Source organism: Lutra lutra, chromosome 15, assembly GCF_902655055.1.
Source record: "Lutra lutra chromosome 15, mLutLut1.2, whole genome shotgun sequence".
Taxonomy (NCBI): domain Eukaryota; kingdom Metazoa; phylum Chordata; class Mammalia; order Carnivora; family Mustelidae; genus Lutra; species Lutra lutra.
Genome location: NC_062292.1, coordinates 29,246,278 through 29,263,574, shown reverse-complemented (window position 1 = coordinate 29,263,574; position 17,297 = coordinate 29,246,278). Strand labels below are relative to the sequence as shown.

Here is a 17,297-nt window from a genome sequence, read left to right as displayed (position 1 = left end):
CACTGGGCTGATGTGGGGGGTGCAGGACAAGCCAGACCCAGCTCCTGCCAGTCCGGAGGGAAGGCAGTTAGGGGAGAGGGGCGCGCAGGCAGGGGGGCTGGGAGAGGTCCTTTCCACCCCACCCCACCCCTGCCTGCAGAGACCCTGACCGGGCCTTGGGGCCAGGACTCTTGTTGGGCAGCCATGCTTCCGTGTGGGACGGAACCCCAAGCCGTCCATCCCAGGCCAGGAGCTTTGGCAACCGCGACCCGGGGGTGGATGGTTGTCCCTTGGGTGAGGCTATGCACAGGTGGAGGCCTCCCTGTACGGCCCCAGGCTGCGGAACAAACAGCTCAGTACCGTTCCTGAACAGACTCCGGCATGCGGCCGAAACAGGGAGAGGGCTTCTGGAGTGCAAGACGGAGGCTGGCCTAACAGCCCAGCTGGCCCTCCTCGGCCAGCTCTGGACGCCACTCCCAGCGCTCAGATTCCGGGGTCTCATGGATCCCGAGTAAAAGATGTTGGCTCGGGCGCCTGGGTGGCTCAGTGGGTTAAAGCCTCTGCCTTCGGCTCGGGTCATAATCCCAGAGTCCTGGGATCAAGCTCCGCATCGGGCTCTCTGCTCAGCAGGGAGCCTGCTTCCTCCTCTCTCTCTGCCTGCCTCTCTGGCTACTTGTGATCTCTTTCTGTGTCAAATAAATAAATAAAATCTTAAAAAAAAAAAAAAGATGTTGGCTCGTTAGCGAAGCGAGCCCTCTACTCAGAAGGTTCAAGGTTCAGATTCTCTCTGGCTCTAAGGGCTTTTGGAACATCCTGGGGCTAAGACACAAGCCGGGCCCAAGGCCCCAGCTTAGACTCCCAGGCCCTGTCTGAAGGGCAGCCCATTCCGGGCCCATCTGCAGAGCTGGCTGGTTTCAGTCCAGCAGGGCGTTCCCCGCACGGGAGCACCTGGGGGCACCCAGGGTTTTCCCCTGGGGCATCCCGCACGTGGCCCCGGTCCTCTCACACTGAGAACACACTCGAGATTATGAGAGTTTGAGTCACTGCTGTATGAGAAATACAGATGTTTTCTTTATTTTTAACAATTTTACTTATTTATTATGTAAGATTTTTTTTATTCATTTGAGGGAAATACAGTGAGAGAGGGGCAGAGGTAGAGGGAAAAGCAGGCCCCCCACTGAGCAGAGAGCCTGACTCGGGACTCAATTCCAGAACCCTGGGATCATGACCTGAACCGAAGGCAGACGCTTAGCAGACTGACCCACCCAGGCGTTCCCAAGAAATACAGATATAGATAGATAGATTTTTTTTTTAAAGATTTTATTCACTCATTTGTCAGAGAGAGAGAGAAAACATAAGCAGCAGGGAGGCAGAAGGAGAAGCAGACTCCCCGCTGAGCAGGAAGCCCCGGGATCATGACCTGAGCCAAAGGCAGACACCTAACCTACTGAGCGCCCAGACATCCTGAAATACGGATATTTTTATTTTTTTTTTTAAGATTTTATTTGGGGTGCCTGGGTGGCTCAGTGGGTTAAAGCCTCTGCCTTCGGCTCAGGTCATGATCTCAGGGTCCTGAGATCGGGCCCCACATTGGGTTCTCTGCTCAGTGGGGAGCCTGCTTCCTCTTCTCTCTCTGCCTGCCTCTCTGCTTACTTGTGATCTCTCTCTGTCAAATAAATAAAATCTTTAAAAAAAAAGATTTTATTTATTTGAGAGAGTGAGAGAGAGCATGAGAGGGGAGAAGGTCAGCGGGAGAAGCAGACTCCCTGCTGAGCAGGGAGCCCCACGCGGGACTCTATCCCAGGACCCCAGGATCATGACCTGAGCCGGCAGTAGCTTGACCAACTGAGCCCCTCAGGTGCCTAAATGCAGATATTTTAAATATATTTAATGTAAAGCAAAAGCACGAAGCTCCCTCTCCTCATCCAGCTCTCCCCTTGCAGGGGGCTGCCCACCAGGTCTAGACTATGGGCCCTGAAAGGTCTTTGAACGAATCAGTCAAACACACATTGAGAACCTGTTCCAGATTTGATGCTGTGCGAGGCACAAAATAGTATCATAGCTTCATGCTCACAAAGAAATTCTTCTCGGGTTTGGTAAACAAGATGTGTTTGTATAGAAACCATGCACGTGCGGGTTTCTTGTAGGGCTATAGATGTGGAAACGTTACACACCCACACTCAGAAGTGGTTTCCTAGGAAAGGACTGATCTGGCTGCCCTCAGACAGATTTACTCACCGGTTGCATGCAGATTTATTCCATGTGGTTGCATGGAATTTCCACAGAGAGTGGGACTCACACCAGGAATGGGGTGGGGGGTACCGGCCATGGAGGGCAGGCCCAGGAGAGACTGGGGGTTCACAGTCGGAGGCTTGAACGGGGCCTGCGGAGCAGGTGGGATGTAGAAGCAGCCTGAGTCCTGGGAGGAGGAACCCAGCCCCCTTAGCCCAAGTTCGGGAAGGGGAGACCCACGCAGGACCCCGGCACTGGGCAGCATCTCGTAAACACCCCTGTGAGGACTGCAGGGCGAATGTGCAGAACCTACAACAGGTTTTCTGATGGCTGTAAACCAAGGGCAGCCTTACCTTTTCTGGAAAGTTCCTGGGGTGGGCTTCTCAGCTCCCACCCCAGGGCCAAGCGCAGCAGATGGCATGTTACTCTGGGCATGCCAGGGTAAGGTCAGCACTCAGGGCCTTCACTGCCCCACTGCCTTGTCCCCCAGAGTCCCGCACTACTCCTGCCTTTCTGCCTTTTCTCTTACGCTCTTCTCTCCAAGGCTTTGTCCCAGCGTACCCAGGCCCTGCCTCTGCCCCCTGTCCAGGGAGCTCGGCCAGCCAGGAGCACTCAACCCTGACCCGGTGGCTGGGCTTTGTGAGACCTGAACCCACTCCCTGCACTGCCCCTCCTCCAGCCCCAGCCCCAGTGAGGAGCTGCTCCCCTCTCCTCTGCCTGGGTTCCCAAAGCAGCAGACCCCATCTTCCCAGAACGATGTTCTTGTCCTCCTGTTCAGTATCCTCTTCCATGTCTTTCAAAGACACTGACTCTTGCTTCTCTTTTCTTCTCTCTCTCTCTTTTTTCTCAATTTTTCATTCTGGAAAAATCTCAAACATACACAAAAGTGGAGAGAATGGCCCTGATGTTGTCAGTTCATATCCAATCTTGCTTCTTCTGTATTTCCCCCCCAAACGAGGTAACAGCGGAGCAAATCCCAAACCTTGCATTATTTCATCCACCAACATTTCCATGTATCTCTAAACAATGAAAATACAGCACAAAATCACTACCATAACTGAAAAAAAGAACCTTGGTTCCATAATATCATCTCATAGCTAAGGCTCAAATTTCCCAACTGGTCTTAGAAATGAATTTTCCTCGAGGTGCCTGGCTGGCTCCCTCGGTGAGGCACCTGACTTGGGCTCTGGTCATGATCTCAGGGTCCTGGGATGGAGCCCTGCCTCTGCTTCCAGCCCACGCCTGCCTTTGCGCTCAGCAGGAAGTCACTTTGTCCCTCTGCCCACCCCCACCTGCACTCTAGCTTTCTCAAATAATAAGTAAAATCTTAAAAAAAAAAAAAAAAAAAAAGGAAAGGCACTTTTCTTTTTTTTTAAGTTATCTCTGTGTCCAACGTGGGGCCCAAACTTACAACTCCAGACATGGAGACTCCCATGCTGTCCCGACCAGGCCAGCCAGGTGCCCTGGAAGTGAATTTTCACAGGTATTTGTTCTCATCAGGATTCAAACACCGTGTCGAGTTTATCTGGCTCTTCCGTCCCTTTTAGTCTACATGGTTCTCTGTCTCCCTGTGTCTCCAGTTTACTGGGGGAAGCGGCTGGCGTTTGTCCTGAATCTCCCACAGTCTGGTTTTTGTTGATTGCCTTGCTGGGGCGCTGGGGGACCTGCTGCCCTTCCCCATACTTCTCTAAACTGGTAGTGAGCTCCCGTCGCCAGCTGGCATTCTGGTTCTGTGTTCTGGGGAGAACGACTCGTTCATGGGCGGAGATGTGTGTTTCTGCAAGCTCGGAGCTCTAGAGGCCACAGTGATCGCTTCTGGGGCTCATTACGTCATCAGAGGGTGAAAATGAGGAGATTCGAACTCCTGCATTCCTTCTCCGTTCATCAGCAGAACACGTCCAGAAGGAGAAACTTTTCTTTATCAAGTTTGTTTACTTTGAGCTACAGTCATACGGAAAAGGCAGGATAAATATTTGCTTTTTTGTTTACCAGTTCTTAGTATACAGGAATTGTACCCCAGAACTGTTAAATGTGATAGATTCTTGTTTTTTATGAAAACATTATGAAATAATGGAATACACACACATGCCCGCGCGAGTGCACACGTGAGCAGGGAGGTGGGCAGAGGGAGAGGAAAAGAGAAAATTCGAGAATCCCAAGCAGGTGCCACACCCAGTACAGAGCCTGAGGTGGGGCTCGATCTCATAACCCTGAAATCAAGACTTGAGCTGAACCCAAGAGTCAGATGCTTAATTGACAGAGTCCACCAGGCACCCCGTTTTAGTATATTGGATGTGTCTCAACCCACTGCTTTCATTATTCTTATTGACGCTCAGATTGTCCTGTTTGGCCAGCAGGAGCCTCTTGAATTTACTTCCCGAGAGGCTAGCTCAGTGGTGCTGAATAGTTTTGTCCTCTGCATATGTGACTGAATAGCCCAGACTCATGTCATGCATTTGCTGCCCCCGACCTGGAATGAGCCATTTCTCAAAGGAGAATTTTGCCCCCCTTTGCGCTGGAAATGGTTCATAGAGACCACAGTCAGTGCGTGAATGAGTTTAAATAATCCCAGTGTAATCAGCCAGGTCCAAAGAAGGGCCCTCTCTGGCAGTTTGTTCAAGTGATACAGCCAAAGGGAAAGTGGCTTTGGGGCATCACAAGGGACGGGTTGAGTCTGGGCCAACACCCGCGCCATGGAGTCACTGGCTGGGCTCCATGAAGCAGGATGACCGCTCACCCAAGAAGCCAGGCTGCTGAACAGAAGGCCTGGTGGTAAGGGGACCCTCCTCATGGTTCTGGAGCCGGGGGCCAGGCACGGAGGTGGCACTGAGAGCATGTCAAGTGCAATCTGAAGGAGGCCCAAAGTGGAACCGTTTCTTCAAAACCATATATCCTGGTGCAAATTAAAATGGGATAGTATCTACTTGGGAGTGCCTTCTCTCCTATATCCGCTGAGAGTCTCTGTCTGATGGGACCAACTTAGAGTGGCAGTGTACCCACTCAGACGTTTCTCATCTGCTGTAGGCAGTAACACGCAGTAAAAGGAAGTGTTTCAGACACACACACGCCACTTGCTGGCTGGAACTCCAGGTCCGGAATTGATCTTGGGTTACCCTGGGGATCTGCTAACGCTTTAAAGAATTATTTGGGAGTAGAAATGACAGGTGTTGGCAGATTCTATGTTCTGATGGCCTCTCTCTTTACTTGTCCTTGTCTGGTGTGGCCGCCCGCAGGGTAGACGATGTTCAGTAACTCAGTGTCAGGCCACACCTCGCACAGAGACATTGAACTTTGGAAGCAAAGTTTCACTCTATGATTGGAAGAGAACAAAATTATCAAGACAACACAGGGTTTGAGTCCAAGAACCATGTTAAAGAAACCTGTAGCCTCGGGGCACCTGGGTGGCTCAGTGGGTTGAGCCTCTGCCTTTGGCTCAGGTCATGATCTCAGGGTCCTGGAATCGAGCCCCGCGTCGGGCTCTCTGCTCTGCGGGTAGTCTGCTTCCCCCTCTTTCTCTGCCTACTTGTGATCTCTCTCTCTCTCTGTCAAATAAATAAAATCTTTAAAAAAAAAAAAAAAAAGAAAGAGAGAAACCTGTAGCCTCGAAAAGCTTTCACCAGCCTGTGCACATTTGAAGAAAGACCACAGCAAGATTTAAAGCACCAATGACCTGTGGCTATGGGGGGCTGCTCAGTATGAAGCTGGGGTCATCATTCTGAGGATCCAGAGTTCTGTTTGAGCATCAGAAAAGGAGAGCGCAGAATTCAAATCTAGTGTATGATTCTGAGCCAACTAAATACCTCCTTGGATCTGCCTATAAGCAACGATCAAAGAAGAGGAATTTGCTGGCCTTGAGCTGTCCTGTCGTACCCATTGCCACTGCACACACTTGGCTGCTTACACTGCAATTAGTTAACAGGCAATAAAGTAAAAAACAAACAAATAGAAAACAAAAAACCAAAACACAGTTCAGGGGCACTAGCCCCCTGTAAAGCACTCAATAGGCATGTTGCGGATAGAAATACAGACAAATGTCGGGTGTCGATCCGGTCCTTCATGATCAAGTGTGTGGACACAAACTTGGAAAATCTAGGGTTTTCTCTCTCTCTGAGGTTGAGCTGTTTCTTTAACGTCCTCGCTCGTGTGAGTCTGGGTGGTAAGACACTGTCCAGAGGCTTTGGGGAGAAATAACTGAAAGAAGCAAAGAAATTGTGCTTTTCAAAAACTCAACGTGTTGCGTTCCCAATCTCTTTCCCGTTGGTTATTGGAATTTATTTGGTGTTAACCGAACAACAAAAGAGGCTGCTTCACCTTTTATCACTTTCCTGGCACATTAATACCTTTTGGGGGATGTGGACTCTCCATCTCTTGTAACCTCTGCTTCGGAAACTCAGGAGGCTGGGGTTGCAGAGAGATTGAGGAGAGGAAATCAAAGCCAGGATCAAAGGGGCAAACAGCTTGGGGGCTCTGGGTGGGAGCAGAGCCATCAACTTTCCTTTTCCTGGTTCTCTCGTCAATAAACACCCAGCGCAGAGCGAGGGCCAGGTCTCAGGGCAGTGCCGAGGGCCAGACTTGAACAACAAAGCCGGGAAGAGGGTACTTAGCACTTGGGGAGGAAAGGCAGGCGTCTGTGATGTTCAGGGGAGCCGGGGACAGGAGCTGTGGTGGGAAATGTTGGGGATACAGAGCAGGACGGTCATCCCAAGTGGCTCCCATCTCCCCGCTGGGGCTGCTCCAAATAATGACCTTTTTTTTTTTTTTTAAAGCTTGTTGCTTTTTCTACTGAGTCCTTATTGGCCTTCCCTCAGGATAGAGAGTGTGTCTCTGAGGACTGTCTTCTGTGTCACCTTGCTCTTCCCCTTCTGTTTCACCGGATGTCACCAAGGGACAAAATGCCAACAAGGACCAAAGCCCTGAGCAAGTCAGGTGGTAAGTGAGCAGAGCCCAGGTGTGGATGAGAACCCCTGATCTCTGCAACCCTGGCCTTCGGCTAACCCTGAACTTCAGTGTGCTATTCTGAAACTGGTAACCTGACTGGCTTTGGTACAGGAAAGTACCTCCTGGAGCCTATTAAAAATGTACTTGGGGGGCGCCTGGGTGGCTCAGCGGGTTAAAAGCCTCTGCCTTCGGCTCAGGTCATGATCTCAGGGTCCTGGGATCGAGCCCCACATCAGGCTCTCTGCTCAGTAGGGAGCCTGCTTCCCTTCCTCTCTCTGCCTGCCTCTCTGCCTGCCTGTGATCTCTGTCTGTCAAATAAATAAATAAAATCTTTAAAAAAAAATGTACTTGGGGTGCCTGGGGGGGGTGCACAGTGTATTAAGCGCCTGCCTTTGGCTCAGGTCATGATCCCAGGGTCCTAGGATCAATCTCAAGTGGGGGTGGGTGGGGTTGTCCTTGCTCAGCAAGGAGTTTGCTTCTCCCTCTCTCGATCTCAGTGCTCATTCTCTCTCTCACTCTCTCTCTATATACATAAAAAATAAATAAATAAAAATATTTAAAAGCAGTTAAATTTCACAGATTATGTACTTTGGGAAAATAACTCGCCATAATCATTTTTAAAAAAATATTTATTTATTTGACAGAGATCACAAGTAGGCAGAGAGGCAGGCAGAGAGAGAGAGGGGAAGCAGGCTCCCCGCGGAGCAGAGGGCCCGATGCGGGGATCTATCCCAGGACCCTGAGATCATGACCTTAGCTGAAGGCAGAGGCTTAACCCACTGAGCCACCCAGGCACCCCGCCATAATCATTTTTTAAAGGATTTTATTTATTTATCTGACACAGAGAGAGAGATCACAAGTAGGCAAAGAAAGAGGAGGAAGCAGGTTCCCTGATGAGCAGAGTCCAATGTGTGGCTCGATCCTAGGACCCTGAGATCATGACCTGAGCCGAAGGCAGAGAGGCTTAACCCACTGCACCACCAGATGCCCTGCCATAATCATTTTTTAAGATGTTGTCAAGGATCGGGCTCTTTCCGTTTCCCGTTTGGGAAAACAGGTACAGAAGAATTCACGAAAATATTCGTTGTAAGTTTGCAGCAGGATAACGGAGTAAGGAATCCAGAACCTGGGTTTCGTGGAAACCACTTATGATTTTAGAAAGTACCTGTGATTTTGAGTGAATGGACACATCAGAGCTTCTGAAGAGAGTTGTGGAAGCTTAGAGCTTCCTAACCCTGGTCCGAGTCTACCACGGAAATGGGAACTCTGTTCCCAGTGAAACCGCTGTCTCCTTCCAGACATATTACTTGCATTCTCTGCTCCAGTGTTGTAATGTTAGTTTTAGAAAACCATTCAGATTTTAACAATATTCCCACTGATGTCCTTTTGTCTTTCCTAAGGATCCATCCCAGGGCACCTGGCGTGCAACTCTTGATCTCCCGGTCATGAGTTCCAGCCCACTGGGTGTAGACTTTATTTAAAAAAAATAAATAAGGGGCGCCTGGGTGGCTCAGTGGGTTAAGCCGCTGCTTTCGGCTCAGGTCATGATCTCAGGGTCTTGGGATCGAGTCCCACGTCGGGCTCTCTGCTCAGCAGGGAACCTGCTTCCTCCTCTCTCTCTGTCTGCCTCTCTGCCTGCTTGTGATCTCTGTCTGTCAAATAAATAAATAAAATTAAAAAAAAAATAAATAAAAATCCAACCCAGAACACCACATTGGACCAAGTCATCACACATGTGATTAAAAAATCAGAATAAAACGGCACCAGGGTATAGAAGATAGTCTCCCCCTCTAACTCCTTGCTCAAAGTTGCAATCTTGGGTCTCCGCTGATCCCCACCGAGGTGATGCCCTAGGTATATACACACAAGAACACACAATGAAAGCTTCATGTAGAGCACAAGGAGGAGAGAAAGGGAGAAGCGGAAATCCTATTCCACTCCAGATGATCAGGAAGCCACAGGTTCTCCAGAGGTCAGGAAGGGTAATGCTAGCTTTGTCTGTCTGCTGGACAGACCTGGCCACACCCCCAAGGGCTGGTGTCTCTTGCTGCCAGGTCAAAAGCAGAAAAAACCGTGTGTGTAGGTGGCTTCATCTACTTGTTCCATCTCCTGACCAGGCATCTCATTTCTCTGGGCGGGTCCATTCCAGGCCTGCGAGGCCCCACTGGGAGCAGGTGCTGCAGAGGCATGGGGCTGGGATGCAGGACTGCTGGAGGGGTGGGGACAGCCGGAGAGTTCCTGTGACTCCTGGCCCTGGGCCATTTCTGGCTTTCTGGCTCTCGGGACCCTCTCTGCTGTTAAACCCCGGCCTCCTTCAGAGGTTGGCCTTCTGGTCCCAGTAGCTTAGCTGCAGCTGTGAAACTTGGGTCTGTGTGGATCTGGGCCCGTCACCACTGGCTGTGACTGGGACCCTCCTGAGGCCAAGGGGCCTGAAAGACAAAACTGGAGGGAGGGGTTTTGCCCTCCTCCCCAGGGTGCAGGGGAACCGAGCGGTGAGCCCAGGAGTGTCAGTGGCTTCGGAGACCTTTGGGCCTCATCTGGATTGTGGAATTAGTCCTGATCTGTAAGACTGGGATGGGAACACCTACTTCATATGAACACATGTGTAGCATGGCCTTGCCCGGAGACACTTCATAAATGGTTTTGGGGTTGGGGTGCCTGGGTGGCTCAGTCGGTTAAGTGTCCACCTCTGGCTCAGGTCATGATCTCGGGGTCCTGGGATTGAGCCCTGAGTCAGGATCCCTGGTCAGTGGGGAGAATGTCTCTCCCTCTCCCTCTGCTCCTCTCCCCGCTTGTGCTCTAATAAAATCTTAAAAAAAAGAAAGAAAGAAAGAAAGAAAGAAAGAAAGAAAGAAAGAAAGAAAGAAAGAAAGAAAAGGTTTTGGGTTAATGAAAGATGGACGGAGCATATGAAAATACAGGGTCTGCCCACCCATCCCGTATGCCCTCTGTCCGAAGACCCCAATGACCCAGCAAAGGAAGAGAGAGGGGAAGGGAGCAGGAGGGAGAGAGAGAAGGTGTAGGGGTTGGGAGATGGAGGAGCAGGCTGCCCAGAAGAGCTTTGGGGTTTGAAAGAGTTCCTGACAGGTCAGCCACCTTCCAGGAGAAAATCAAGCTCTGAGCTCCTGTCCCCTGCAGACTCTCTGCTTGGACACCCAGGCGGTCCATCCAGGATGGAAACATCCAAGACCTTGCGGGGTGGTCTTAGGGCATTCCAGAATGGACAGACAGGCAGGGACAGTGCCCTGAAGGACCCTCCCAACAGAGAGCAAGCTTGCAGGGTCCTGGTGAAGTCGGGGCTCGGGTTCGGGGAGCAGGAAGCCCGGGGCCTCGGGCTCCCCTGGGTGGAGCGGTTCCCACGCGGGCCTCTGTGTCTCTCTCCCCACAAAGTGAATTCGGAGGCATCCGGCGCGAGAGGCTTGCACGGGGTGGGGGGTGGGGCGGAAGGGTCTAGCACCCTGCCTCTCGCACAGTGGGGAACTGGGGTGCCTGGGCTCTCTGACGTTACAGTTGGGGGTGGGGGGAGGCAGAGACGCAAACTAGGGCCACAGCACATACCAGGACCAACCAGGAACTTGGAACGGGGCCCCTAGGGCAGAGGCAGGCGGGCGCGGAGACTTCCCAGGTCAGACGGCTTCCGAGCAACGCCCGAGGCCCCGGCAATCACGCGTCTGTAAACGTCGGCAGGCTTTCAGGCCCGCCGGGCCCAGGAGACCCTCGTTCCTCGGCCTACCGGCATTCCAAAGGGTCGGCCCCAAGCTCCGGGTGAGGTGGCGGCCTCCCTCTGCAGTCCCTTAATCCGCAAACCCCCTCCCGGTTCAGGATGCGCCGCGAAGGCTCGCGGAGGGCAGGGGCCGGGCTGTTTGACCAACCTGGTACCGGGTCTGGCACGTACCCGGGCGGGGGGGGAGGGGGGAGGAGGGGTCGTAAGTAAACAGCTCTGAGGACGCGGGCAAGGGTCGCTGCCCCGGCCTAGTGCGCCGACGAGCGGGACGCCCGCCCAGGGATGTGGATTGCGGCCGGCGGGCCGGGCGGGCGGGGGTCGCCGGGGGAGGAGGGGTAGGGGGCGGCCCAAGTTCACGCCTCCTCTCCTCCTGCCGGCGGCGGCGGAAGCGGCAGTTCCCACGGCGTCTGGCGGGGCTGGGGGTGGGTCGGCCCCCCGGGGGGACACGGGCCTCGGCGCGCCCGGCCCTTTGAGCGCGCCGCCGCCCCTCCCCCGGCCCGCGTCCTATAACCCGGGACCCGCGCCCCTCGGGCGGCGCACAGGCTCGCCCAGCGATGGCCGCGTCTCGGTCCCAGCAGCTCGGCTTCGGGGCGGCTCCCGCGCTCCCCGCACTCCCCGCACTCCCGCCCGGCCCAGCCGGTGCCCCACCGCCGCCCCCGGGCCCCGGCCCCTTCGCCGGCTTCCTGAGCGGCGGCCCCGCGCCCCCCGCGCCCCCAGCAGGCGCGTCAGCCCCGTCGGCGTCGCAGCGCCGCAAGCGCACGTCGTTCAGCGCCGAGCAGCTGCAGCTGCTTGAACTCGTCTTCCGCCGGACCATGTACCCAGACATCCACCTGCGCGAGCGCCTAGCCGCGCTCACTCTGCTCCCCGAGTCTAGGATCCAGGTGAGCCCCGCTCTCGGCGCGCCGCTCCCCGGGCTGCCCACAGAGGGTGATGTCGCGACCCGACGCTGGGGCAATCGTGGGGCGGGGGGTGGGGCGCGCACGCAGCCACTTCCCTCTGTCGGCGTCCAGTATGGTCGGGGCCCTTCCGAGGTCGCCCGCCGGCCCTTTGAGAGAGTCACAAAGGCCATCCCGAGCAGGAGGGCGAGAAGGAGTCCTTTTACGCTTCTTCTGGATCCAGGAAGGGACAGATGAGGCACGGTTGGGGCTTCCCACGGGGCGTGGGGGGTGGTATGGGCTGGTCTCTCGGAGAGGGCAGGGCTGGCTCTCCGAGTGGCCCCCAGCGCCCCTAAGTCCCCTTTCTTGGAGGGTATTGGGTCTGGAATTTTGGTTCTAAGGGTCGTAAAGCCTGAAGTGAGTGGGGGCTTCTTGTCAGGGTTTGAAAAATCCAGTGCTAGGCATGTTTATTGCCAAGGGATTTAGATCAGAACCCGGGAGCTTGCTGGTGACCACGAGCCTGCCTTTTTGCGCTCGGTGCTCTGTATCCACGCTTTTAAGTTGGAGCCCTCGCTTTAACACTGGGGGGAGCGGGCTTGTTCTTCTGCGTGCCTGGTGGAGCCCATCTGTGGGCTCCAACCGATGGCGTCGGGGCTTCCTGAGCAGGACGCCCTAGCTATTTGTTGGGAAACGGTGAGCGGAAAAATAAATTCACCAAAGTGAAGTCCGCGGGCAAAAACCCCTTCTCCACTGATTTGACAAGAGACTATACTTCCAGAAATTGACTTTCTTTCTTTCTTTCTTTCTTTTATAACATTTTATTATTTATTTGACAGAGATCACAAGTAGGCAGAGAGAGAGGAAGGGAAGCAGGCTCGCTGCGGAGCAGAGAGCTGGACGCGGGTCTCCATGCCAGGACCCTGGGATCATGACCTGAGCTGAAGGCAGAGGCTTTAACCCACTGAGCCACCCAGGCGCCCCCAGAAATTGACTTTCTAAATTTTCTTTTTTTTTTTAAAGATTTTATTTTATTTATTTGATAGAGATCACAAGTAGGCAGAGAGGCAGGCAGAGAGAGAGAGAGGGGAAGCAGGCTCCCTGCTGAGCAGAGAGCCCAATATGGGGTTCGATCCCAGGACCCTGAGATCATGACCCAAGCCGAAGGCAGAGGCTTTAACCCACTGAGCCACCCAGTGTCCCGACTTTCTAAATTTTCTTAACTGCCTGTCATCTTTAAGCCTTTTATCCTCAGATGCTAAGTGCTTCAGTTTCTGCCACCCTACTTTTCCCCTGCAGGTATCCCTATATGATGCCCAGGTAGAGGGAGGCAGGTTCCCCATTTTGCAGCTGGGAAAGCCGAGGCAGGGAGAGCCAGGGACTCTGAACTCCTGGCCACCGATTGGCCCAAGTGCTTGGTGAAAACGGAGGCTCGCAGCAGGGAAGCAGGGCATGTTGGATGGGGACTCAGGTGCGGTGCCTGAGTGTAAGGACTCCAGCCTGGAGCAGCTTCTCTTCCCTCTTCCAGGTGTGGTTCCAGAACCGGCGGGCCAAGTCCAGGCGGCAGAGTGGGAAAGCCTTTCAGCCCTCAGCCAGGCCTGAGCTTTTTCTCCACCCCGCCGTTCAGGGACCCGAAGCAAAATGTCTGAAGCCCCAACTGCCTCTTGGAGTAGACGTGACCTGCCTGCCCAGTCCCAGCAGGGTTGGGGAGGGCACCCCCCACCCGAGCTGCCAAGGTCAGCGCTTCCAAGCCTACTCTCCCCTCTCTGAAGACACTGGTTCCAAGCTGGACTCGTGGGAGGAACACATCTTTTCTGCCTTTGGTGACTCCTGAGGAGTGTGGGTAAAGTCAGGACAAGCTCCGAGGAGGAGCTGAGACTGAAGGTGGGGACATGCATACCAGGAGGCTGTCCCTTCTGGCGAGGGACACAAGCCTGTTCACCTCGGTAAGGGTGTCACCCGCAGCTCTCACCGGTGAGGCTCCCTCCCCTGTCGCTTGTGAGCCTTTTACCCACTCTTCTCCCTCTATGGGCCCCTCCCCAGGAGTCCCAGGGCCCTTTGCCCCGGGCGTCTCCAGACCCACACCTCGGGTTCCATCTGGACCCCTGCTCCTTCTGGGGGGTCGCCCACTTCCCTTCCAGACTGCTTCGTCAGAACTCCCTCTCCCCTTCCCGAGAACCGGCAGCCAGGCTCTCTCTCTCCTCGCTGCCTGCAGCCGGCTTCTCGTGGTTCCTCCAGGGCTTGTGACCTTGAACTCACTCGGACTCAGTCCTCAGTCTGCCCCCGAGATCGACCCCTTTTCTGTGAGTGTGGCCTGTCATCTTTACACCCATTCGTAGCTCTGGCGATTCTGCGTGCAGATTATTTCTAGAGCCCCCCCCCCTCCCCGCCCCGCCTCCAGCTTCTCAGATTTTCACACATCTTTAGAAATTTGTGGTAGCCTCCTGTGGCCACCGGATGGAAAAAACCTTTCCATTACCTTCCCAGACAACCAGTAGACATCTCCCGCCGACAGAGCAGCCATGCAGATCTTCTTGAGGCCTGTCCCAGAGCAGGCCCCCTCGTCCATGGTCTCAGACACTCAAGGTCCCGTCCCCCCGAGTCTGAACCCTCCTCTAATCCTGATTTCTTACCTTTTACTCTAGTCACTCCCACATTACCCTTAGCACTTGTCATTGTACTTGGTGCAACTTGAGTGGGTTATTAAATGCTTTCCACAAATGCTTTGCTGTCATTCTGTTGAAACGCATGCGGTCCTTCAGACAGCACGTTGTGCGGCGTCTCCCTCCTCCACCTGGGGAAGGACAGAGTCCATGCATGTGTGGTCGCCACTGGGCTGAGTTTGTTAAATTAGTCGCAGGAGTGTCTGGCTTCTCTCTCCCAACGTGTATACATTAGAATGTATGCAAATTAGGGTCTAAGTTAGCTGAGCTCCGTTAAAATCCTGTCTTGATATTCTGAGGGTTTTCAAACTCCGGAGGGCCAAGGGCGACTGTCTGTGGGGTGGCTGTAGGGGAGGTGTTTCCACACACAGCCTTTGGAGGAGACCCGCAGGAGCAGTGGCTGGGGCCAGGACTCCTCTCCGAAGTTGCTGGAACAGTCTGAATGCCATGGAATATCCTGGCGTTTACACAAGCCAGTCACCCTCATTTTTTACCAAGGTGTTATTCAAATGACTTGCACTTTTCAGAGTAGCGAATGTGTTGTGAGAAGCAGCCGGAGACAGTTCAGGTTTTATGGCAGACCTGACTTCTGAACCCTTGAGAACAGCCTGGCACCAAGAGGGTAAACGTGAGCTGTGGTTATTTGCCTGCGTGCTGCTCCGCACTCCCTTTGCATTGGGACTTGTAGACCTGACCTGCAGACATTCCCACTCACAAGACTGAACACTGGACACTTGGAACTTACAGTCCAGTAAGGGTCATGTGTAGAGGTGAACCTTGCAATGAGATTATTAATTAATAGGATTATTGCACTTACGTATATTTTTCCTAGCGAACACCTACAAAATCTATAAATATTTGGGGTGCCAGGGTTTCTCAGTGGGTTAAGCCTCTGTCTTCAGCTCAGGTCATGATCTCAGGGTCCTGGGATCGAGCCCTGCTTCGGGCTCTCTGCTCAGTGGGTAGCCTGCTTCCCCCTCTCTCTCTGCCTGCCTCTCTGCCTACTTGTGATCTCTGTCAAATTAATAAATAAAACCTTTTAAAAAACCTATAAATATTTAAATCTTATCATTTTTAATTTTTTAAAATTTGGGGACCTGGGGCGCCTAGGTGGCTCAGTGGGTTAAAGCCTCTGCTTTCGGCTCAGGTCATGATCCCGGGGTCCTGGGATTGAGTCCCACATCGGGCTCTCTGCTCAGCAGGGAGCCTGCTTCCCTCCCTCTCTCTCTGCCTGCCTCTCTGCCTACTTGGGATCTCTGTCAAATAAATAAATAAAACCTTAAAAAAAAAATTGGGGGACCCTTCAGAACACTAGTCTGCAACTCTGTTGAACTCTTGAGAGACCCTAACTGCTAAACGTGTTACAGGCACTGTGTGTTTAATCCTTAGGACGCTGTAGAAGGGAGGGGCTATTGTTGTTCTAAAGAGCAAGAAACGTTATGGTTTAGATCACAAGTGACTCAAACATAGAACTCCGTCCACTCATCTCTCCACCAGCATATAATGCCTCCTATGTTGGCCTGGCCTTTTTATTTTTTTATTTTTTATTTATTTATTTATTTATTTATTAAAGATTTTATTTATTTATTTGAGAGAGAGGCAGTGAGAGAGAGCATGAGCGAGGAGAAGGTCAGAGGGAGAAGCAGACTCCCCATGGAGCTGGGAGCCCGATGCGGGACTCGATCCCGGGACTCCGGGTTCATGACCTGAGCCGAAGGCAGTCGTCCAACCAACTGAGCCACCCAGGCGTCCCTGGCCTGGCCTTTTTAGTCAGGACCAGGACAAGTGATCATGCTTCAGGGCAACCCCCCAAAGCAGAATTTCTGCATTCAAGGAAGTAGTCTCATCTTGCAAAGCAATTATCATGGAAAACCATAGGTGTGCTCTAGTGACACTGATGTTGCTTTGAGCTCTTTCGAGACTCGTTGGTTCACTGCACAAACATTTGCTGCCTATGAACAGGCACTTTATCAGGGCCTGGAAATAAATGGTGAGCCAAGCCAAGAGCAGAGGAGCTAGCAGGTGGGTCAAAGAAGAAATGTAAAATTGCAAATGTTGCATGTGCCGTACAGAGAGATACAGGAAGGCCTGGAGACAGTGTGCTGTGGTCAAGGAAAAGCTTCCCTGAGAAACTGACATGGAGGATGGTCAGGAGTTACCAAGGTGAGGAGAGGGACCTGCACATGCAAAGGCCCTGTGGTGGAAGCAGCAGGACTGAGCAATTGTTAGAGGATGTCAGACCATACATGGCTCTCTGGGTCTTGTGGAAATGTTCTGAATTTGTTCTGAGAGCCCTAAGAACTGAGATGGAGAGATCATGGCCAATTCTGCAGTTTAAGACTATCGCTTCCCCAAGGCTGCGGTTGAGGGGGCAGAGTGGATGCTGCAGAGGTCAGGATGACGGATGACTTCCAGGCTGGTGGAGATAGTGGCTGGCGCCGGGCAAGAGAAGTGGTAATGACATAGGCTCAGAAAGTGCCTAGATTCAAGATAAAGAATTTAACAGGCAAATCTTTTGGTAGATTCTCAATGGTAGCAAGTGAATCTGATTTTTGGGACTCAGGGGAAGTAATTCAGAACCAAACTTACGTAGCATGTGGTGTTGATGGCTCTCTTTAGAGCTTGCAAAATGTGCTAGGCGGAGGCCGCATTGCTCGGATGAATGTGCAGCTGACCCAAAATGACTAGTTTGAACGACACAGATTTCTTCTTCCCGAAACAGAAGTTCAAATATATTCTCAGGCACAGTTCCTGCCCAGGCACCCCTGCCAAGTCAGTCTTGAGAAACAAAAAAAGAAATGTGAAAAGCAAGACACCTGGGGGCTTAGTTAAGTGTCTGCCTTTGGCTCAGGTCGTGAACCCGGAGTCTCAGGATCGAGTCCCGAATTG

General features: G+C 52.9%; 1 protein-coding gene across 1 annotated transcript; it reads left to right on the top strand.

Moving 5' to 3' along the window:
- Positions 1–11,427: 11,427 nt before the first annotated feature.
- Positions 11,428–13,982, top strand: MIXL1 (Mix paired-like homeobox). The gene is made up of 2 exons (XM_047704046.1): positions 11,428–11,754; positions 13,274–13,982. The coding sequence occupies exons 1-2, from the start codon at positions 11,428–11,430 to the stop codon at positions 13,577–13,579; spliced, it is 633 nt and encodes a 210-aa protein (XP_047560002.1). The 3' UTR covers positions 13,580–13,982.
- The last annotated feature ends 3,315 nt before the right edge of the window (positions 13,983–17,297 follow it).